Genomic DNA, 23350 nt, shown 5'->3' on the forward strand with positions numbered 1-23350 from the left:
CAACACCTGACAGGAGCTGTTTTCCTTCCAGACACAGATCCTTTTTCTTGTGTTTCATGGAGCATATGCACCCCTGTCCCCTCCTAGGGCTGGGCCACTCTGCCAGCATCTGTGTTTCACCCCGTGTGTGTTTCCAATCAGGGTCTCTCCACCTCTCGCAACCACTCTCCTCAGCTTTCCCCTTGGCTCCTGGTTCCCTTTGTTCGTCTCACGCAGCATTTTCTGTGCGGAGCTGGTTCCAATATTTTATGTTAAACCTTTTCTTGTTCCTCAGCTTTGTCTGCCCACACATGACTCCCTATTGTCTCACCAGCCCTTTGGGTTATACATTTTTGGTGCTAAATTACTCTATTAGTCTACAAATCTTTGCATACAGTACAGCTCTGAGTAATACTGTGCCAATGTATAAATAGCAAAGCAACTGTGTTTGCTGAACACCTTGTCCTTGAGCTTCCTGACTCACCTGACGCTCAGCTGGGGGTGAGGGAATGGCCCCATCCTGTCATTACCGGTGTGTTCCTAGCCCTGCGATACACCAGTGAGTTTGGAGGGTGAGATCAGAAATACTTCTGGAAGCCCCAGATCAATCCTGTCCACATTCCTGCTCCTGCCTACAGCCCTCTGGCAAAAATACAGCGCAACTGACTTACAGCCCTCGGTTTGTTTCTCTGCTTGATGCTTACTGCTGGTTATTCCTGGCCTTGCTCTGGGATCCCAGGCCTTGGTGTCCAGAGCAAAGGCAGCGCGGGGAGGACTGTGGAACAACGCCCTGCGACCTGCTGTCAACAGAAGGATTTGGGTGTGTGGAAATACCTGGGGGCGGGGGGAGTGGGACACCGATCAGGGACTGGGAAAAGAAGGAGACGCATTTTCTGCCTGTGTGGAGAACAGGCTGGGGCTGCAGCCCTGTCAGCTCTGGAGCCCTGTCAGAGCCCCGGAGCCCTGTCAGAGCCACTAGAGCCCTGTCAGACCCACTGGAGCCCTGTCAGAGTCCCAGAGCCCTGTCAGAGTCCCGGAGCCCTGTCAGTCCCCTCAGCGCCTCGTCAGGCCCAGAACCCTGCTGAACCCCCAGAGCCTGGTCAGCTCCACGGAGGCCTGTCAGTCCCGGAGCCGCGTCAGGCCTAGAACCGGAGTCCCCCGGAGCCCTGTCGCGGAGCCCCGCGACCCGGGGCCACCGGACAAGGCCGCTCGCGCCCGCCCCGGGCGGGGCCACGGAGCCGCAGTGACACCAGCGGCGGCCCGCCCCGTGCCCCCCCGCCGTTCCCATGGCGACGCCCCGCCCGCCCCCGCCGCTCTTCCCCCGTCATTGGGTGGGGCCAGTTACCTATGGCCGCGAGGGGCAGGCCGGGCCCCTCCTTTCCTCGCCAACTATTGGGTGCGCGGCCTCCGCAGCGCGCGGCGATTGGCTGCGGGCCGGGGCGGCTCGGGGCGGGCGCAGGCGCGGTGCTGTTATTGTTCCGTTGTGCCGCCCGGCGGGTGCCTCGCGCCCGGCGCCGCTCCTTGCCCGCGCGCCGCCGCCATGCCGGTGAGCCCCACCGCGCCGGGTCTGCGGCCGCTGCGGGGAGGGGACGCCTGCAGCGGGGGTGGCGGCTGCCGCTGGGCTCGGGGGGGCGCGGTGTGACCGGCCGTGGGGGCGCTGGCCCGGCCCTGGTGCCGTCCGGTTCCTGCGTTCCTTGGCCCGTCGCTGACAGGAGCGGCTTGGGGGGCTCGGAGGCCCCGCGGCCTCTGCTCCCCTTCCCTCTCGGCGTGGGAGCCGCCCGCGCTGTGGGATGGGAAATCGCAGGCGGCGTGTGCCGTCCTGTCAGGCTGAGCGGGGCCGGTGGGGTGAGGGGCAGCGGGTGGGGCGCGTCCCCTGGCTGAGGCGGCGGCGGCCGCTCCGCAGCGAGGGGCGAAGGTTGGCCTCGCCTCACAGGAGGTCTCGCCTCTACTCCCGAGCCCTCTCGTGATGTTGCGCAGGCTTGTCGCGCCGGCACGGCCCGCTGCTGTCAGCGCAAAGCGCGGTGAGGCAACTGCCCCTGACTGGGGAAATACCAGGTGCCTGGTCAGGGCTGAGGTCTGGCTCGGGCAGCGTTTCAGCCTGCGTGCCTCCCTCTGGGAGGCTGTGGATGACAGTGCAATGGAGAGGTAGCATGTGGCTCATCGTGACTCACTAATTTTGTAGCTGATTTCGGAAACTCTCTTGCACCTATGGTGGTAGAATAGGACTGTAGGATTCTTCCTCCACCAAGATGAGACTAATCAGCTCTCTGCTTTCACCAGAGCAACAGAAGCTGTTTCTGGCCTCTGCTGAGGCCTGAGAGGAATCTAGGCAGATGGCAGCTGGTGGGAGAGGCACTTGGAAACAGGGTTTGTTTCTTGTTGACATCCAAGATAGCTGCTTTAGAAGTAGTTAAATGCTCAGCTACCACACCTTTCACCAAGGGTAGTGTCTTAGACTTTACTAGATCAAATGGATTGTAGATTTATTTAATCAGGAGAAGCATGTGACATCAAATTCATCAGTGGTGCTTCAAAGTTCATATTTGTAACTACTTCGTGAAAGAAAAGGTTTGTGAGGTTTTATAACACAGCATTTGAATTTTCTAGATGATTAAAATTCAGCAAGTACACTGAAGCTTGTAACTTTAATTACTTTCAGCCAATGCTCGCTGGTATCTGCTTATGTCATCTGTAAGGTTTGAGACTTGTGTGCTCCAGTGAGAGAGCATGGTCAGTGTTAACACAAAAGAATGGCACGACTGCACCCACTTCCAGCAAACTGCTTGCAGATTGTTTGCAAGCATGAAATTGTTTCTTGAAGAAATTCATAGATGATACTGAATGTGAAATGCTCAAGTTTTACTCAATCAGTTTCCATGTTGGCAAGCAGAAGATTGCATTGACTGAATAAGTGCATGTTATTCTCTCAGCTTTAATTATAAACCAGTTCTGGTTTTAAGTCCCCAAGTTCATGATCCTATGGAGATGTATGCATCTACTTGAGTTGATTCAACAGCATTTGTGCTTAAACACACAGGTATGTTAACAGCAGTGTTACAGCCTGTGTATGTTTTTTGCTTTTTTAATAATTATAGATCAACAAGCCTGAGAAGCTGGACAAGCCAGAGAGCTGTGATAATGTCAAGGTTGTTGTTCGATGCCGGCCTCTTAATGAACGAGAGAAAGCTACGGGCTACAAAATGGCAGTCAACGTAGATGAAATGAGAGGAACTATAACTGTCCATAAAACAGACTCATCCAATGAGCCTCCCAAGACATTTACGTTTGACACAGTGTTTGGACCAGAGAGTAAACAGCTGGATGTCTATAATTTAACTGCAAGACCTATTATTGACTCTGTCCTAGAAGGATACAATGGTAAGTCCCGTGTCTTTTTTAAGTCAAGGATCCCATCTCCTATTCTTTGCGTTGTTAGAGTTCCTGCTGATCTTATTTAAGGGAGTTTCACCTTCTGAGGCTATAGCCCTGGATTGTTTCTGTTGTGGCCTCTAACTTAAAAATGGCCTGAAGGTACTTGCTGTTCTGAGTACTCAATGGTTGTACCTACTATGATCGTTAACAGTGGGAGATCGGTGATGAACAAGACTCAGCTGAGGTCAGTTAGCTGTATTGTTTTTATTCTGTATCTTCTGTTTGCAAAAGATATACACTTTATCTCATTATCAGAATTCTCAGCGGCTCTTCACTGTACAATTTCAGTAACCAGGCAGCTGCCACGGTCCTGCAGTAACTAGGTATGCATACCAGACTTGTGCATATAACTGCTGCGTTTTCTCCTCTAAACTTTGCTGTTTTAAACTAAGATGACTAGTTAAACACATCTACCCTACCCCACAGATAATCTTTTGCTTCCTACAGCTGGGAAGAGTATGACTATGATTTGTGTGTGTCTGTTTTGCATGTAAATGTATTATGTAAAGGAAAGCAGATGCTAGTAAGGAAGCAAATTGCTGCTTTCCATAACAGTATGCTATAAACAACAACAGATGACAAAGTTTTTAAAGGTTTGTAAAATGCCTAATAAGCTCTTGTGCTAACACACCCAGGTTTCAGCTGATTAAAATTCAGCTTTTGCGAACTGTAATGTCAGTGGCTTGACAATCAAAACTTGAGTTTTCAGCAGTGCTAGGCTAATCTTAAGAACAGGTATATTTCTGGAGTGCCAGAGTCTGGGATCTCAGTAAAGTTTCTGGTGTCTTCCTGTGCAGGCTGATGATCTATTCCAAATTGCAGCTGCTTCTGCAGGTTCAGAACTGGGCTTGTGCTTTGGCCTGTGTTGTAGAAGCCTTGCACTGTTTCTGCTGTGGTGTAGAGCACTAGCAATAGTTGGGTTTGCAGTTGGTATATAATGATCTTCCTCTAATTGACCATGTTATTAATTGGGCTTGCCTTAATTATTTGTGTGTGAGACCTAAGTGTACTAGCACTCTATCACTTTAATCACTCTGCACAGTTGACAAGCTGACTTTTTCTTAAATGTCTTGCAGGCTGGATAAAAACCAGTGGCTGAGCCCTGCTCGCTGTGGTTGTCCAGCATTTCTGTTGCTCCTAGGCTTGTACAGTATCTACTGGAGTGAGTGGAAAATTTCAACTCCATAAAAATAGAGGTGTTTAGTGCTATCAGGCTAAGAAGGGATGAAGTAAAACTGCAATTAGCAACTTCTTAGAGTTTGTTCATATATCTTCTTATCCTTCAGGTACTATTTTTGCATATGGGCAGACTGGAACAGGCAAAACTTTCACCATGGAAGGGGTCCGAGCGGTTCCTGAGCTTAGAGGCATCATTCCCAATTCCTTTGCCCATATATTTGGTCACATTGCCAAGGCAGAGGGGGATACAAGGTAAACAGCTTTTCATTGCTTCTATCTTTGCGTGTCCATCTGTAGTAGGAGCCTGACCTTGACAATGGCAACTGAAATGGTACCTCTGGCCCTAGCTGAAAAACTTCTACTTACGCAGTTCTTGATAGGGTAGCAGGATTGTGTTGGTATATCACTGCATTTTCTTTGCGCTCTGTGATTGTGTTTGTTGGACTTCAGCAAATGTCTTACTAAGAAAGCTGCCCAACTGTTTGTCTTCAGGTTTTTAGTTCGTGTGTCTTACCTGGAAATTTACAATGAAGAAGTACGGGACCTGCTAGGAAAAGACCAGACACAGAGATTGGAGGTGAGCTTGCTGTTCTGAATGTGATGTTTGTTTTGGATCAGTGAGCAATATTATATTTTAAAGACCAGAGAAGCACTTGAAGGGAAGTGGGAGGTTGGGCTTCTCAGCACATGTACTATTTCCTTTAAGATACAGTAGCTGGATATCACTACTGACTTCTCTAATCTTTTCCACTTGGTCAGTTGCATAGTGAGAAACTGGCTGTTCTATCTGGGTCAGTTTTGTGCCTGCAGTTCTACCCCAAAGGCCCCTCAGCAGTCTTTCTAGGAACTGGAGACAGACTTGAAGTCACCGTTTGCCACCAGGGGAGACCAGTGGAATATTGTCCTGCAGGAGTCTTTGTTCCTTAGCTGCTCTGATTCTGAGTGTTGGAGTGTTCTAGGTGCAATCCAGAACCTGGAGGAGTAAATTACTGTACTATTATAGTACCACTGAAATTTGCTATTGGGGATCTCCTAAGGATGCTCAGTCTAAACTGTTTCTTTCTTAGGTTAAAGAGAGACCTGATGTGGGAGTCTATATCAAAGACCTTTCAGCTTATGTCGTAAACAATGCAGATGATATGGACAGAATCATGACTCTGGGCCACAAGAACCGTACGTAGCCTTGCTGTGCGCAGGTTTATAGCTCAGACAGAACAAAGGTCTGGTTATGAGACCACAGTAGGAGATCCTAGTCCTGATGTTGGAAAGATTGTTCAGCTGAGCAGAGCAAAAAGAGTATCTCCTCCCAAATCCCTCTTTTGCAGGGGCGGGTAAAGAAGGCTGTGGCTCCCACATCGGCCAGTGCCAGTGGGGGAATTGGCAAAGGGGAGGATGCAATGAGGGCAGTCAGTGTTGTCAGAACTACTAACGTGTGTCTCGGTTGTTTTCCCTCTTAGTTCTGATCAGGATGAACAGCTAGCCCTGTGCTGAGAGTGGGAGGTGGTTTATATTTTCTGGGAGACTTCTTAGTTAAGATCAGATCCTTTTATGACCTAAAGTTTTGCCTACTGTTGCTCTTGGCATGCATTGTTATGTACTTATTTCTAAAATACAACTGTTCTCAGGGATCAGCTGTGAATGCCTGATCTTTGTAGCCTTAAAGATGAGAACTACTGCTGCTCTTGGGATGGGAGTCTGTGGTTGGCTTAGAGCTACAGCAGGCTGTCACGTTTTTGCTAGTCCAGATTGGAGATGTGCTGCAACTTCAGTGCCCAAGAATACAGTTTGCCGCTGAGTCTGAGCATCCCTCTTCCATCCTCTGAAAAACAGGGTTGGGTAAAGAGGCTGGGATAAGTTTCCTTTGAGAGCAAGAGGAGTGTTACAGGAGCATGTGATTCCTCCTGAAGACGACATTGCTTTTTCTCTCTATTACAAGGCTCTGTTGGTGCCACAAACATGAACGAGCACAGCTCTCGTTCGCACGCCATCTTCACTATCACTATTGAGTGCAGTGAGAAGGGGGTTGATGGAAACATGCACGTGCGCATGGGCAAACTGCATCTCGTCGATCTTGCTGTAAGTAGGACCAGCTGGGTCTGCCATAACGCATGGTGGGCATCACTGCTCATGTATGCACTGTAGAAGGCACAGTAAAGGGCATGTCCCCTGTTTCACAGCTAAAGCCCAGACTTCTGTTTGACATTTGACTTTTGTGAAGTATTCACTTGAGGCCTTAAATCAGAGGTGTACTGGGAAGAGCCTTTAGTGTAGCTAGAGCCTGTCCCAATAAAAGGGCTCTCTTGCTTCTATAAATTAATCATTAAATGGATAAACTACATTGGAAAGCAGAACTGGGTCTTTGCAAGAGGTTTTTTTTTTCTAGAGGGTTGTGACCATGTAGTTCATCACTTGCAGGTTCTCTCCCTCTGTCACTCACTTTGAACTAATTAATTGTGCTGGTAAAATGTGTCTTTAGCCCAAACTTTACACTGGAGTATCTTTCCTTGGAGAAGAGGCAGGAAAGGGGAGACTAAAGGCATTCAATGTCTGCATGTTAACTTTATTTACATGATGTATGTTCAGGTTGCTCTATGAAACTCTTTAAAATAATTGCAGTGTTGCTTTTCTCCCTTGATCTGCTGATAGGAAAGGCTGGAGATGGTGCTTAGCAGCTCCAGCTGAGGTACCTCATAACTGCTGACTTGCTTCTCATAAAATTTTTGTTCATGGGGACAAAATCTCCATTTTCTCAGCTGCATTATTTTGAGCAATCCAGAATTTGCTGGCATTGAAAGATTCAGTTATGATCTGTTTGACTTGTTTCTTTAACAATGTCTGAGGTACTTAGCCAGGTTCTCTAATAACGGATGAGGTGGTTAGTGACATGGCTGCTAGCAAGGCTTCAGTTGTAGTTGATCGTATTGGGAGGAGGGAGATGTATTAGAGGGTCTGTTGTAACTCCTGCTTCTGCTTCCTGTTCCATTTCCAGGGTTCTGAGAGACAGGCAAAAACTGGAGCCACGGGGCAGCGACTGAAGGAAGCTACTAAGATCAACCTCTCTCTTTCCACACTGGGGAATGTTATCTCTGCGCTGGTGGATGGCAAGAGCACGCATGTGCCCTACCGTAACTCCAAACTTACACGGCTCCTTCAGGATTCTCTGGGGGGCAACTCCAAAACCATGATGGTAAGCTGAGAGATGCCCTTTCCAGTGCCAGCAATTGAGCTGCATTTTTATGGGGATAGCATAGTGACTTTGCCATGAGAACAGCCTGGCATTTACCTCTTTATTTCAGAGCTGTTTGCAACTTAGAGAACCTTTTATGTGCATCTTTTTCTATCTTTTCTCTTTGCATCTGTACAGATGAGGTTCTAAACATCGTGCAAATGTACACATGTGCATAAGATCAAGAAGAAGCTGTGCTTGGGTAGCCAAAAGCAGCTTTGATGTAGAAGCAGCAGGAAAGCTTGGGAAAGAGTAGCAGTGTGAGGTTGGCAGAGCTGGGGATGGGTCCCTCTGCAATTACTTGTTCTAGGCTCTGACACTCTGTCTTCCATGTGTCACAGTGTGCAAACATTGGTCCAGCAGACTACAACTACGATGAGACTATCAGCACTCTCAGGTATGCAAACCGAGCCAAGAACATAAAGAACAAGGCCAGGATTAATGAAGATCCCAAGGATGCTCTGCTCCGCCAGTTTCAAAAAGAAATTGAAGAGCTTAAGAAAAAACTGGAGGAAGGTGAGATTCTCCTTCCTCCTAGTGTTTCTCTCTATACCAATGCTCATTCTGTTTGAGTGGGAACATTCTTTGCTATTTGAAGATGTCACATGGGTTTAGTCGCTGGTCGGTGTCCTGGTTTTGTGTGCCCTGCTCGGGTCCAGGAGAGGTGTCCCAAGGGCAGCAGGGCGTTGGGGGGGGTCTGGCGGGGGCCTGGCTTTGCCCGCTAGGTGGCACTTGGCACCAGCGTAGGTGACGGCTTCTGGGCCGACTTAGGTGTGCTCGGGCTGGCCTGGTGAGCAGGAGGGCTCTGGACACGGCTGTGTAGGGAGCTAAAATGTACTGTAACAAAAAGTCAGATGTTTTCCCTGTTTGAGGAGGAGGGATGCATTTTTCAGGAGAAAAATGAACAAAATTTGTGGAGCTAGAACTGGGGCTAACTTTCAAACATAGAGAAACAAGCTTCTTTAAGCCCTGTAACTTCATGGCCTTGTGACACTATTAGTCCATCAGCATTGAAGGACTCTGCCAGAGGCGTCACTAAACAGTGACCTTGGCACAACATCTCTCTCCAGAGAGATGCTCACAGCACAGAACAGCTGTAGCAGTTACTCCAACATGGCTTGCTGTTTGGAGTCTGCCCCATTCAGGAGAAGCAGGAAATGGTCAGTAACGCTTTCTTCAAGGGTTGGGAGCTGTGTCATAGCTGTTTCATTAGCTGTTTCATTAGCTGTGTCATCGCTGGTGGACTGAGGGTGGCTTCTTAAATTTTAGACTCTAACCTACAGAACAAACAAACCTGTGTTTGCTAACATTACTGGGAGGCCAGGGTGTTAAATGTTGAATTCTGTTCAGTTTGGTTTCCAGACTTGGCCTGACACATCTGAGCATTGTGTCTGCAATGGCAACAATGATAAATGCTTGTGAAACTGGCCATTTTCTCAGTTAACAGCCATCTAGCTTCATGTATACAGGTGTCTGATTAAGTAGCAAGTCTGTGTGAACTTTGTTCATCTGAATGTTTTCTCGTCCATCTGAGATAGAAGAGAAGGTATGGGGAGATCCTGCTAGGAAAACGTTGTAGCTTGATGCTTCAGCTTTATTTCCCATGAAAAGCACCCACTTGAGCTTTAAGGTATACACACTGACTTCACAGCATTAAATTACTTTTTCCTAAGTTTCGTGAGCCATGGCAAGCTCTCTGACTGCTCAACAGTTAATGACTTCTGCAGGTGCTCATAAGCTGATGTTGGACGCTGCAGGGTTTGGACAAACATTGCTGTCACAGTAACAAGCTGATACGAGGTGAAAAGCACTCTCTTCTATTCTAGGGGAAGAGATATCGGGTTCCGAGACCAGTGATTCTGAAGAGGAGGATGAAGATGACGATGGGGAGATTGGAGAGGATGGGGAGAAGCGGAAGAAACGGCGGGGTAAGGCGGTAGAGACTCCTATCGGTGCCACCAATCTCCTCTTAACCAGCAGCTGGTGTCAGAAATTGTAGCCAGAGCCAGGCGGGGAAAAGTGGAGTTGTAGAGCTGCTGTACTGCCGCTGCAATTATCATGCCTCTCCTAAAAACGAAGTTATTTGGTGCTGTCTCCATAGATGGACAGCTCTGAACCTGTGTAGTATCTGCTTCCACTTGGGTAGTTGTGCTTGTGGTAACATCCTCTTTTGTGGTGGCTCCCTGGTTGCCGCAAGGTGGCTGTGTATGGCTTGTGACTGGTGTTGTGGAACTTCCCCTGCTCACAGAGGTGGGAGGAAGAAGACACCAAAGATCAATGGTAGGCAAGTGTGGATTTTTATAACCATGGGAATGGTTGGAGGGGAATTTTGGCTGTGGTTTAGGCAAAGGATTCATCTGTCTTATGGATGTTCAGTAACTGACTCTTGTGGTGTCCTGCCCCCTATTTTATGCTGACAGAGGGAAAACTTGACCTTTGGGTGTCTTTGTACAAGTTGAAAAGCTGAATGGGAGCTGCCCATCCCTCGTTTGGGAGCACTCTGGAAATCCCATGGTGAAGTTTGCTTTGTCCTACACCAGTGTTAAACTACTGCGTAACATCTAAACCCCAAGGGATGTTGCTGAACCTAGAACTGCAGGTCACTGTGTACTATGGGATGCTGTGGCCTCCAGGGAGCTTGCTATGCCCCTAGAACCTCTCTGATGTTTCTTCATGGGAAGTAGAGCAGTCAAGCCCAGTGCTATACCTCAACTTCCAGCTTCTCTAGTAAACTAATTTTGACATTCAAACTGCCTTCCTGTCCTGAAGCACCCACATCTGTTTAAAAAATTCCCGTTAAAGCATTCCAGCTTGAGATGCACTATCTTCATTTTGGTATCTGTCCAAGTAGAGTCATAAATGACCTTTGTCGTGCCTTTGAGAGTTGTAACAGCTTCATTTTTCACCTTTTGGTAATTTCTAGAAGCAAAAAGATTGACCACTCTCTCCATCAAGAACCAAGTCTTGCCCAAATCTCCTCCCAAGAGGAGAGCACCTTCAGAATGCTGCTTGAAAGGAGTAGAGGGCAAATAACTGACTTAGTCAACTTCCAAACAAGCTACTCTAGCTAAGTTCCCTAAGTAAGGGTCCTGCTCAGCAGGAGTATGCACAGTAACTCTCCCTGTGTAAGCTGATTCTGCCTTCCAGAGGGAAAAGTGCACATTGACATGTACGTGAGACTGGAAAGGACTCCTGGTCACTGAATCCTCTGCTACTGCAGATATCCACAGCCTTCTCCAGTATGATCTGGTTTTCTGTGCTGTTGTTGCTGGAAATGGAAGCTGCCTTGGCATGTTGTTTTAAGCTGTAGGCTGGTTAAGATGGGTTTTAACTGAAGTGTCTTTCTGAGCATGCTATTTTGTGCTGGGAAATGGTGGCTTTGCAAGCTGAGTCTGGGAGGGATCCTAGCAAATGCTTCCTAATGGGAACTTGTGCCTTTTTGAAGTAGGTTGCTGGCCCTTCTGGGTTTCTTTCCTTTGGAACTAACTTCCCATCTGCATGTTTCTTCCTCTTTGGGTGTTTCTGTGGGACGCATTTCTGTTTTCCAGGCAGTAGCAGCAGCAGTAGTTCAGACTCCACATGCTCTGTCATAGAGAAACCTCTGGATAAGTCCTTCACTAGTGAGTGGGAGCTCTTAAGTCCTTTAAGCTTTGGCCTTTCCATAATCCGCACACTCCATTTGGCAATGCTGCACTCTTCCCCGCTATGTCCGTTGGAAAGATAAACCTGAACTTTTAACTCTGCTAAAGCATGCCTTTCCTTTGCTGCTTCATGCTTGAAACAGTTGTTCAATGTGCACATTGTTAGCCAGATATGTGAGAAAATAGGAGGCAATTTAGTATGCTGCTTGAGCCAGATTTAAAGACAGTTGAGAAATCATAGGTTAAAAAAAAACAGTTTGCAACTTTGTTAAACGTGCCCTCTAAAATATCAGGAAAAAGTCTGAGCTAACTTTTTTATGGGAGTTGCTACACTATGAGTTCTTAAACAGGACAGCTGGACAGGCGAAATGGCTTGTACTATGTTATATTGGACTCTGCCTTCTCCAGATTAGTTTTGGAGAAAATGTGTGGAGCAGTCAACAATCAAACAACATGAGGTTTATACTTGCAAAAAAATGTGGTAACGCTTAGTTGATTGGCTTTATTTTGGCAGATACTTAAAAAAAATCCTTGGTGGTGGTTGGTGTTTAACTGCCCCATGACATTAAGTTCTTAATCACTGTGGGACTTAGTTCAGAGGAACAAGGGATCTCGATTTTGGTCTAGCAGTGAGGAAAGTCTGGTCTGCTCCTGGTCAGAGAGAGGGCTCTGTGCCTTTAAAAACCCTACAATCAATTAGTGATGACTGAAGAAATAAATCACATCTTAGGACTTGGCTTGTAGGGACTTCACCCACTGTTGTGGTTATCCTGTATAGATGCAGTCCACTCTCCTCCCTGTGTGGAGAGAGTCTGGAAAGTATTGCTATATAGTTCAATCACAGTTATACTAGTTATGTTAGTGGAAAGCATCAGCTCGGAGAAAGTGTGGTAGCAGGTTAAGAAGGATTGCAAGCTAAGGGAGACCTTTGGTGGGTCATATGATGGTAGGCTTGGAACCTGCTTGCTTCAAACTTGCTCTTTCAAAGCTTGCTTAAAACCTGAGTATTTTATTTGGATGAGGACAGTTAATAGCAAACTGCTGATGTGGCAGTGAGTGGATGAGTCCATCTCCTGCAAGTTTGGAGACAGCTCTGTTGTGAAGTTGCACTGGGCTTTTGGTGATACAAGTGTGGCTATATGTGGTTTGGGATATTAACTGTCCTCAGGTGTGACCCTTTTGCATGTGGTGTCTTTCATTATCCCTTTCCTGTCCTGCCTTTTTTGCTGCACTTGCTTGAATAACCAAAACTGGCTATATACCTCTATGGAAGCATCAGTTACTGCAAATTAACCTACTAATACCCTCTATAATTAAATGGAGAAATCTTGTGCCGAGACTCCCTATGTGCAACTGTCATGTATCTTGCAAAGAATTGGCTTGAAAACTTAGTTAAAACTTAAAACGAGTCTTCTATATGCTAATATTTTACAGGTAATATAACAGAATTGGCTATTTTGTGCTGGGTGGGGGGAAGCATTAAGTCTCTTACTGAAGAAGAAATCTACCCTCTCTAATTGTTTCTTAGGGCATGATCTTTGCGGCAGGCTCATAATGTTACATTTAGATTCTGCATTTGCATTGAATGGGTAGAAGAATGCAAGAGTGAACTGAAGATTATGCTGGATATGCAAAGCACTCTGAAGTACAGCCACTTTTTCTGCGTTAGCATAAGATCATGATGCATTTATGTTTGCTCTAATGGAGTTTTTTAAGTGATGATTATCCTGTGTTTTCTACTCTAGAAACATGCATATAAAATTAATGCTTGTTCTGATGCTGATGATCTTTGTCCAAAATGATCAAAGCAATAATGTATTTTCTTTCCTCCTCTTTTTATGAATATGCTGCCTCTCTGCGATTTGCTTTCTACTTCCTCTTAATGCAAGATCAAGCAGGTTGGTGTAATTGATTTCCGCCTCCTTATAATACAATTGCAGAGCTTGTGAAAGGGTCTTACAACTTGGTTTCATTTACCTTTTTCTCCTAAACTGAGAACATACAGGGATGTGTACTAACAGTAAGAAGCCTTTATCTGACTTACCTCTTTTCATATGATGATCTCTGTGTAGCACTTTCAGAAAGCTTCTTACTCAGACTAATTAGTGAGAGACTTTTTCACCGCAGATCTAGAAATAAGTGCTTATCTGATTCCTAAGTTTAGCAGATGGAAACTAAGACATTTTTTGCTGTAGTGCTGAAGTCCTTACCTTGCCACAAAACTAATTAATTCTCTTGTGTGCATGAACAAACATGTATATGCATATGTACGTGTGTGCGTGCATGTTTACAAATACAGTGCATTTTGTCTGTCTGGTAGAGATCATATATGAATATAAATAAAGCTGAATGCCATGAAGACTGGAGGGAAGGGAAGTCTTTCATTGAACAACAACTTTCTTGAGCATGTTCTGACCATATGCATTATGTCACTGTGAAAACCAGTCCCTTGACTGTCAACGGCTTCTGTTAGTTTCTAGGCATCTGGATTCTACAGGGCTTTTTCCTTTATGTCTGGAGAAGAGCAAAACAAGAAAATGAAGGATTTGCGTGTAGTGAATAAAGGGCGATTTAGGACTTGTGGGAGACTTGTGGATTTGAGGAAATGCCCATAGGCAGGGCTCTCTCTCTCACTCCAAATAACCCCCAAGGATCAATCTGTTCACCTGCCTTAGGCACTCTTGGGATTACAATGAAAGACTTGCAGAGTGACTTCCAAGAGCAGCAGCCTCACACTTTGTTTCAAAATCACAGGTGTTTGGGACCAACTCTTCAGGCCGATAGGTTTTATGATTTGCTCTGGCCACTTCCTTTGTAACCCTCTATGAAATGTACCTGGTTTGCTGTAGTAGTAGTAACAGTGATAAGTCGCAGCAAACCTCAGTACTTTTAAATCTGTGGGTAGTCACTGTTTCATAGATCGAATACTGTCAAAAAGTTTCTGTAATTGCCTGTTTTTCATAGGGCTGTTCTGAATTTCTCTGGTCTCTGTATTTTCATAGTAGTGCATTCTTAAAATATCTCCATGCTCACTTTGTAATAGGTAAGCCTGTAAGGAGAACAATGAACAAGGGGTGTGGTGGGGATGCTAATCTGAAATTTGAGTATGTAACTCTTGGTAGCTTAGCTCTTGTAGCTGTAGGTCAAGGCAGTCTTCTGTTTTCCTTCATTTGGCCTAATCTACATATAAGAACATCTGAGTTTCCAGCTCAGGCTTCTCGTTAGGCAATGTTCCTTCTCCAGTGTTCTTCGTATGTTTTCTATTTTGGGGGCATTATGTTATAGAGTTAGTTATATAGCGTTCCTTCTCTGTAGGAACCTGTGACAACTGGTCAATGTTAAATGGGATTTGAAAGACTGAGTTGTGCCCAGCTTGGAGCTGACATCTAATTAAATTAATTTTTGTTAAATGCAAGTATTGAATCTGAACTTGGAAAAAAATGCTGTGATACAGAGGCTGTCTTATTTTTCTGTGAACTAATTTGTTTCCCCTATCTCTTCCAAAGGCAAAAAAAAAGTTTCCCCTGATAAGATGGTAGAGATGCAAGCAAAGATTGAAGAAGAGAGAAAAGCTCTTGAAACTAAGCTTGATATGGAAGAAGAAGAAAGAAATAAAGCCAGAGCTGAACTGGAGAAGAGAGAAAAAGACTTGCTTAAAGCTCAGTGAGTACCCTGCTCTGAGCAGTTTGTGTGGTCATGTGGTCTTTCCTTCCTTAATCTACCACTTGGTTATGGATATCTGGAGATGCATGATGAGGTGCCTGTCGAACTTTGTATAAACTGAACATCAGCTCTTGCTATTATCAAAGTGAAAGAGGAGCTTACTCTGCTTTCAGACTTTAGAGCAGATGGAAAAGACAAACTTTATCCATTTGCCACTTCTTTCTTCTCTTAACTTTATCTAGTAGTGCAAGGTAGCCTCGAAGCATAAATGAATCCTCCAAACCCTGGAAACCTGTGAAGAGCAGCAGTACTGCTGTACTGCTTGGTCAGTGGGCAATAGCTGTGTAGCAAGCCAGGCTTCCTGCAGCACGCTGTCACGAGCATGTCATTTTGGGTGTAGGGGTTCTCTACTCCGGAGCTGAAAAGCTGCTGAGATCACATTGGCAAATGCAAATAGGACAGTCCTGCAGTCAGAGGCTGCTCCAACAGCAGCCAGCATTCCTGGTTTGCATCTCGGCTGCCCTGCCTTGATCTCTCTTCACTCGCTTCCATTTCTGCAGCTGCCTCTGGGCATTGCTGTGCTGGCAGGGCCCTTGGGGAGGGGGTGCCTTGGGTAGCCTGGTAATATCGCTGGTGCCTTGCAGCCCCTCACAGAAGGGACTTGCAGCGGGAGAGACTTCTCTGCTGACCTGGTTTTGCTTGCGAGAAAGCGAGGGGAGCTGGAGCTCAGGGAACTCCCTGCATTCACTTGCACTGCCTCACCCCCGCTTAAACCATTGGCAGCAAGACAAGTTTTTCCAGCCCTGTGAATGCTGTCTGGGCTGTAAAACTGAGCTGGACCTGCTGCCTTGCGACCACTGTAGGATAGGAAGTTTTACACTTACCTGTCTCTCTAGACAAGAGCACCAGTCCCTGTTGGAGAAACTGTCTGCATTGGAGAAGAAGGTGATTGTGGGAGGAGTGGACTTGCTGGCAAAAGCAGAGGAGCAAGAGAAGCTTCTAGAAGAATCAAATATGGAACTGGAAGAACGAAGGAAGAGAGCAGAACAGCTTCGCAAGGAGCTTGAGGAGAAGGAGGTGGGGTTATATGTTGTAGCTGTCTGAAAATAGCATAGGCAGGACAGTGTTGTGTGCCGTGGCATTGCTCACGTGGATGAAATGTGGCTTTACTCTGAAAGCGTAGCAGAAGCTAACCACTTTGGAGGCCACGCGCTGGCAGCGCTCACTTGTAGGGCAATGCGATCACTGTGGGTCTGACCCAGCCTGGCTAAGCCAGGTCTCCGTGCCCTTGGCAAATGCTTTGTTTTGTTCAAGTAGTTTCTCTTGTTCATACTATAGCAGATAGTTTCTTTGATTATGTTAATGTGTGGATGTCTGTGGTAAATGTTACACACAGCAAGAACGCTTGGACATTGAGGAGAAGTACACCAGCCTCCAGGAAGAAGCACAGGGGAAGACCAAAAAGCTGAAGAAAGTTTGGACCATGCTTATGGCTGCAAAATCAGAGGTTAGTGTCCGAAGTCCTCAGCCTGTGATCATGTGAGGGACTATAGCTGGGAAGGGTAAGCCATCAGCTTTGTAACACTGGAAGAAGTGCCATATGTTTAGAAATGTCTTTCTGTGCTGTCCATGTTGTAGAGCTTTTCCCCAGGCCAGGCTGAGAGGGCGTATGTGTGAGACCCTGAGATATTCAGAACCGCAAGGAAAAACACTGCAACAAAGTAAAAGTTATTTGCTGGCAGTCCAATCTCCTGCTTTGCAGCAGCCCAAATGCTCCTCTGCTCTTAGCTGTCTGTCCTTTCTGCCTGTTGCCCTCGTCTTTTCCTCAGTCACACTGGATCAACGCATCCTTTGGCTGCTATCTAGAGTTCCTGCTTCATGAAAAGTGCTTTTTGTTTTTGGGATCAGAGTTTTTCCTTGAAATCTTGCCAGGGATATAACTTGTCTGCACACTCTTCATCTGCTCTTAGCTGGTGCAGAGCTTGGATTGGCAGAAGGCCAGTTTCGTTTTTATGAAACTGAGAACTTAATGCTATTTTCAGCCATCTCTGAGCTGGAACATTTCAGAGGGTTTATTCTTCAGAGATAAATATTCTAATACTTACAACCAGAGTTTTCTTTTGTTTCCCAAAAACCTCATATAGGCAGAAGACTGTTCTTTTTTAGGCTGTTACCATGTCTTAAGCTAGCTCTGACACCTCTCAAATGCCTGGTTTGTCTTCAGATGGCAGATCTGCAACAAGAGCATCAGAGAGAGATTGAAGGATTACTAGAGAATATTCGGCAGCTGAGCAGGGAACTTCGTCTTCAGATGCTTATCATAGACAACTTCATTCCTCAGGACTACCAGGTAAAGACAAAGAACCTAAGCCTGTAACATAGGATTGTGCTATGCACACTAAGCTCTCTAGCTTTTCTGTCCAACAAATGGAATGAGTTGGCTTCTTTTCTCTTCATGAGGTATTGGCAGTGAACTGATTGACACTTGTCTGCTAAGTTATAGCACAAATGAGGTGGTACGTATTGCTGTGAGCCTTTGTTTGCTGTGGCTCAGCTCAGCAGGTGCAACTGGGTTGCATTCATGTGTTTGTGCCATTATCTGGGTTGTTAGAACCAGGTGATGTTAAAGTAGGAAAAGATGCTTTTGTCAAGTGACTCTTGTAACCTGGTGGACTTCTGTTTGAAGTTCAATTGGAAGATGATCAGAGTTAGTAGGTGCATTTGGCTCCAAAACCAGCACAATGATGTGAATAACAAATGCAGAATGGCTTTGTGGTATTTCTCAGGGGTTTTAATAACTTTGGCTACAATTCCATGGTTATGGAATCTGTTTTAGGGAAGCAGTGTATAATGTGGTGGGGGTTGTAAGCAGAGGGATGTACTGATTTCAGTTCTCTTGCAGCATGTTTTCCTAATGGTTTTAAAAAAATAAAATCACATTCACCATGTATTTAACTGGTATATTCACTGTGTGCCCATGCTCTGGGTCTGTTCAAGCACAGTGGGGAAAAAAAAGAGGTTTTGAAGTTGTAGTTGCTAATGTCTGATATTAATACAAAGTAGTAAGACTGAACTTGTAACTCTTCACTTTTCATTTTCTTTGTGACCCCAATGTTCAGAAAATCCATGATAAGCTTAAATATGTTGCACGTTATTTAATAGAAAATATAAAAGCTATTTCCCTTAATCTTCCATTTTTCCATATTACAATGTGTGTTTATTGCTATCCTGATGGCATTGGCATAATAGGAAACCCATGCTTTAGTGGGAACTCCAATGCCTACAATTTGGGAGTGGTATTTTTCTCTTCTGTAGACTTCAGAGTGTAAATAGGGGTTTTTGAACATGGTATGGCTATCCTGATAAAAACTTAGCATGGTCAAGGCTGTTCTTAAGCAGTTTGTCCAAACCTTTAGGTATGTATGTTCTGGAAAATGCATCTGGAATGTAGATTGTGCAAGTCTGTAACAATTACTGTTCTAATTTCTTTCTAGGAAATGATTGAAAACTACGTTCATTGGAACGAAGACATTGGAGAATGGCAGCTGGTAAGCTAGCCGACTGGCTTGTGTACAAGCTAATGTTAGCATGAGCTTCTGAGGAGCTTAACTGAGCCCGCAAGTAAATTGATAAAGCTGTAGTCAGTTTTACTGTGCACAGTAGATTTTACTAACAGACCTTTCTTTCTTTAAGAAATGTGTTGCATATACAGGAAACAATATGAGGAAACAGACGCCTGTCCTGGATAAAAAAGAAAAAGATGTGAGTGACTCTTTATAAGCATGTATTGAACTGCATATGTCTAAGTTCTGCTGCCCGTGCCTACCACTGCATATTTATATGGAAACTGTCCAATTTCAGTTTTCTTTTCTTTTGGAGAGACGAATCTTTCTAGTGTTACAAAAGCACCATTGATCAATGTATAAAATGATTCCGATGTTTTTGTCTTGTGTGGTGTTTTTTTTTAGCCCTTTGAGGTGGACCTTTCCCATGTTTACTTAGCTTACACTGAAGAAAGCTTGAGGCAATCTCTGATGAAGCTAGAGAGGCCAAGGACTTCAAAAGGAAGATCCAGGCCCAAGACGGGTAGAAGGTGAAGAACTTTGGAGTATCTATATGTAATGGGGGATTTACCCAGGGGAAGGCTTAAGTTTGTGCATGCAAACTTACTGTAAGTCTTCAAACACTTGCTTAATGAGAAGACAAAATGCTAAAATTTTGCATGATAAAAAGTTTACCAGTGCCAAGTGTGACAGAACCAAGCTGAAATCTCTTTACTACAGTGAAATCTTGTCCAGAAGGACTTGTCTGGCGATTTTCTGATGCCCTTTTGATGCATTACCTTCTTCTGGCTTCTTGCTTTATTTTACTATGTCCTGTGGTTCAGTTTAACATGACACATTGACAGTGCATATACTGTTATTACTGGAAAGTAATGTGCTGTTGGGGGAGACTTCAGCATGGGTTTTCTTGGTCATTTTTGTTTGGTTTTGACAAATGCTTGTGGAGGAGTAATACTGTGTAGTTTTGACTTGAAATGTGGCTGGTCCCTGTCTTTCCTAGACAGCATAGTGATGGTGTATGGTGTTATTTTTCCCTTTCCTTTCTGCTCTCCAAACAGAAAACGTTCGGCAAAGCCAGGAGCCGTCATTGACTCTCTGCTGCAGTAGGTGTGACCTGTTCAGAATTGCCGTAAAAATCAGTGAGTGTATAAGATGGAGTTCAAGAGATGGCAGTTTGACATGGCTGTAAAATCCATGCCTTGCTGGTATGGAGCTTTATTTTAAAAAAATGTATTTTTCCTTAGTTGCCCCGTATATTGTATGTTATATTAACATAATATTAAACTGGTATATATGATGGTTGTGAAATTCCATGTGTTAAACGTGTTGTGCAGGGAAACTATTGTTGGCAGTCCTTGTTGAAATGTATAGAAAATAAGGGTTCTAGATGTGTGTTAAGTGCTAGACATGTTAGCTCAAAATGGTTGATGAAATCCTAAAATCTAAGGCTGGTAAATCTGATTTATGCCCTGCTTTGCACATAACTGGCAGCTTTCACTATTGTCCTCTGTTGCACTGATCTGTGTTTGAATGTGGTTGCTGCAAACCTTTGAGTTAAGAGCATCAAACCCTTTTATTTAAATATTCCTCACTGTGGCTATTAACCTGATCGTATTGTGTATCAAATACACAGTCCTTTTCCCTTCATTTGCTGTCTTGCTGTACAAAGAAAGTAGTTGTAGGGGAAACATGAACTACTAAAGTCTGAGACTTCTGGGAAGGGACCATGCTCTGTTTAAGTGCAACAGAAAACAAGTGTGTCTAGTGCTTTTATTTTTGTCTACTTGTGTGTGATCTGCTGGCCTTTGATGCAAAGGCAAAAGAGAGCTTTTTTTCCTCCTTTTTAGGCTGTGTTGCAGCATTGCTTTGGCTGCTTTTTATGCTTGAGATAGAATTTTTTAAATATATGTGAATTGTTTTGTAATCTGAACAGCAGAGATTATTTAATGGGAATGCTATAATACTAGGACTTGGCTTCAGCCTTGGGACTATGAGCACTATGGCTCTGTTTTCTTATCCCTGGCTACAAGGGCACTGGACCAGTGCTCTAAACTGACAGTGAATTTGACTCTTCTATATTAAAACAGGCATGAATTGCCCAATTTTCCCAGAACAGTAACATCCTGTGAAATAGCTGATGCTGTTTGTGTTCCTGTGTAGGTTGTATCATCTCGGGTTTCTGACTGTGCTCTGAGAGGAAAAAAATTCTGGTTTCTGATGATAACCATTTGTTTGTGGTGGCTGCTCTTTTTCTTTGATATTTATGCTGCTAATAGACACATATCACTTTAATACATTGCTTTTGTGTCACAGAGAAAATGCATCTCGTTTGGATTGTGTGTGCTTTATAACTCATACTGGAGCACATCAGCTGCAGGCATCTTAACAGTTCCCATGCCAGGGTGGTGGTAATTAGCTGTAACTGCTGTGTAATCTTAGTGTTACCTAGAGGTTTAAAAAGCTGTGATTACTAATAGGAGAAACTGAGTCCTTAAGCATGACAGAACAAGACAGCTCCTTAGGTCTCCTGAGTTCTTACTAGTAGCCATGTTTGCAATTACCAGAATGTTCTTGTGAAGTACTTAGAGTAGTTAAAAGTTGATATCCCTTTCTTACTATTGTGATGCTTAACTGGATGTACCTTGACTCTTTAACAGGTCTGTAACAGGATCTGTAATAGTTAAAACTGGTCTTCTAAGGGCATATTTTGCTCTGGAGATATATTCAGTGCTATTTTAAATGAGTTGTAAGCTTTCCCCGTTTTTTTTAAATGTGTTTTTCAGGATCATGACCGAGGGGAAGAACATACTGCGCTCTATTTTGGGGAGGGGGGAGGGAGTGTCACCTAAGTTCCTACAAGATCTGGCATTTGTTTTCTCTAGCCTAGCTTTTAAAGAGGTAAATACTCAGAATTTTTGTGTGATCTAAACTGTAGTTGTTTTTACCCTTGAAGAGCTCACCTTACTTTGAATGTGCTTGGATAGGGTTGGGTTATCTTGTGTTACATGCTTCTCGTCAAACAAGATGGACTGAAAATGGTTTAAGTGCTGTTTTGTCTTAGGCCTTATGTCAGTTCTCATTCCAAGCAGATAGATGCATAATTTTGGCCTGTACTACTTCTGAGAACCAGGGATAACTGTTGTATTGCCCTTTGTGTTATGTCGTCTGTGCTAAGATTTGTTGAGGGATCTGTTTTTAAAGAAGTTTCTCCTGAACTGTGCTTTCAAAAAGACCATTGCAAATTCTTTTACCTGACAGACATCAGTGGCTTAAAGATACTACTGTGAACCATGACACTCCATTTAAAATATTTAAAACTTAACTATAAAGGCATATGCTTTACAACTTAATTAAAGTTACAGTCCTGCTGCTGAAAACAATAGTACTCTACGTATTTAAGTGAGCCTTGGGGCAGAGAAAACACTTGATAAATAATTGCTTGCACACCTTTGTAATTGGCAGATTGGAGAAACTGGTTGTAATCTCCTGTTACAGGGGCTTGGAGAACAAATTATCTGTTCTTACAAGAGGACTTTATTTTAAGTGGAACACTATCATGGTCATGATGTTCTATCAGCTTGGCTTACCTTTTAATTTGTGTGTTTTGTTGAAGTTCTGGGAACTTTCTTTTAAAACTAGGGAGTCTGGCTTGCAGGTTTACCCTATGGGCCCTCTCTGTAGCCCTGGACAATCTGTGAATGTCTAATGGGTCCATAACATGTTTTAATGAGGAAGGGGTTTGGTTTGTGTGGGTTTTTTAAGAGCTTAATACAGCCATTCTCATCCCAGGTCAGTATGTGCTCTATAGTATTTATCAAAAATCATATTACCATAATGTATATATTGTGTGTGCTCATTCTTTGCATCTCGCTACCAGAAGATAGATCTTAACACTGAGGTTTTTGACGCTTTATGTTGTTTAATGTTGTTTAAATGAATTATTTCATATTTAACTTGTTCCTGATCCTTTCTTCAAGAGGAGGGGAAAATGGTCCTTAGTGCCTTTCACTGACTTATGCTGTCTGCACATGTCCAGCTTTCACCTTTCAACAGTTCTGCTTAGCCAGTCCTGTATATAGGAAAAACTGCTAGTCTGTTTGTATAATTTGTCTTCCTATTTATTGGTTTTCTAACTCTGTTTATTTCTGATTATTCTTTGTTTTATGATTAAACTTTATTCATTACACTGTATATATCAGTATTGTGTCCCTGGAGCATGTTCATACCATGAAATAAAATTCCTGATTCCTAGTTCCACCTCTGTGAATGTTTTTCAAATAACTTTATACATACAGCATCTTTCTAACTCAGTTGAGTCAGAAGATATGTCAGGAAGGGTAGATAAAATAGTTGTTGTATAGCTCTGCAATATACAGCACGTACTGGAGAAGTTAGAGAAGTGAGTTTGGGGTGCTTGGGGACCCTCATTGCCTAGCCCCAGGACAGTGGGCAACAAGTTCCTATGGAAAAGGTAGACAGGGCAAAACAAGAGGATGCTTTGCAAGACTCCAGAGAAGATCACTGGGATGAGGCCAGTATGCAGATCATGAGATGTGCCCCAAGGAGCTGATGAGCCCCTTGTTCAAGCCCGTCCTCCGCTGGGGCTGTCCTGAGCTGCCCTTGGGGAGGAGAGCCCAGCTGAGCCAGAGCACTACAAGAACAGCTTT

At 44.4% G+C, this 23350-nt stretch overlaps 1 protein-coding gene across 3 annotated transcripts; it reads left to right on the top strand.

Moving 5' to 3' along the window:
* The first annotated feature begins 1446 nt into the window (after positions 1-1446).
* Positions 1447-22934, top strand: KIF3A (kinesin family member 3A). Of its 3 annotated transcripts, XM_075164504.1 has the most exons (20): positions 1447-1525; positions 3075-3357; positions 4698-4842; positions 5083-5167; positions 5658-5763; positions 6527-6666; positions 7580-7777; positions 8158-8332; positions 9643-9744; positions 11365-11436; positions 13347-13355; positions 14964-15120; positions 16017-16197; positions 16517-16627; positions 17345-17470; positions 18615-18668; positions 18814-18882; positions 19089-19213; positions 19742-19888; positions 21467-22934. In XM_075164504.1, the coding sequence occupies exons 1-19, from the start codon at positions 1520-1522 to the stop codon at positions 19788-19790; spliced, it is 2193 nt and encodes a 730-aa protein (XP_075020605.1). In that variant the 5' UTR covers positions 1447-1519; the 3' UTR covers positions 19791-19888; positions 21467-22934. The 3 variants fall into 3 exon arrangements, with proteins under 3 accessions (XP_075020605.1, XP_075020604.1, XP_075020603.1); XM_075164503.1 differs by lacking the exons at positions 11365-11436; positions 13347-13355; XM_075164502.1 differs by lacking the exons at positions 11365-11436; positions 13347-13355; positions 21467-22934 and having other exon boundaries at positions 19742-20075.
* The last annotated feature ends 416 nt before the right edge of the window (positions 22935-23350 follow it).

This window comes from Calonectris borealis, chromosome 15 (assembly GCF_964195595.1).
Source record: "Calonectris borealis chromosome 15, bCalBor7.hap1.2, whole genome shotgun sequence".
Classification (NCBI taxonomy): Eukaryota; Metazoa; Chordata; class Aves; order Procellariiformes; family Procellariidae; genus Calonectris; species Calonectris borealis.

Coding starts and splice junctions, on each gene's coding strand:
- KIF3A (XM_075164504.1), top strand. Junction 5,168..5,657: donor ACCAGACACAGAGATTGGAG/GTGAGCTTGCTG, acceptor TTTCTTTCTTAG/GTTAAAGAGAGACCTGATGT. Junction 17,471..18,614: donor TCATTCCTCAGGACTACCAG/GTAAAGACAAAG, acceptor ATTTCTTTCTAG/GAAATGATTGAAAACTACGT.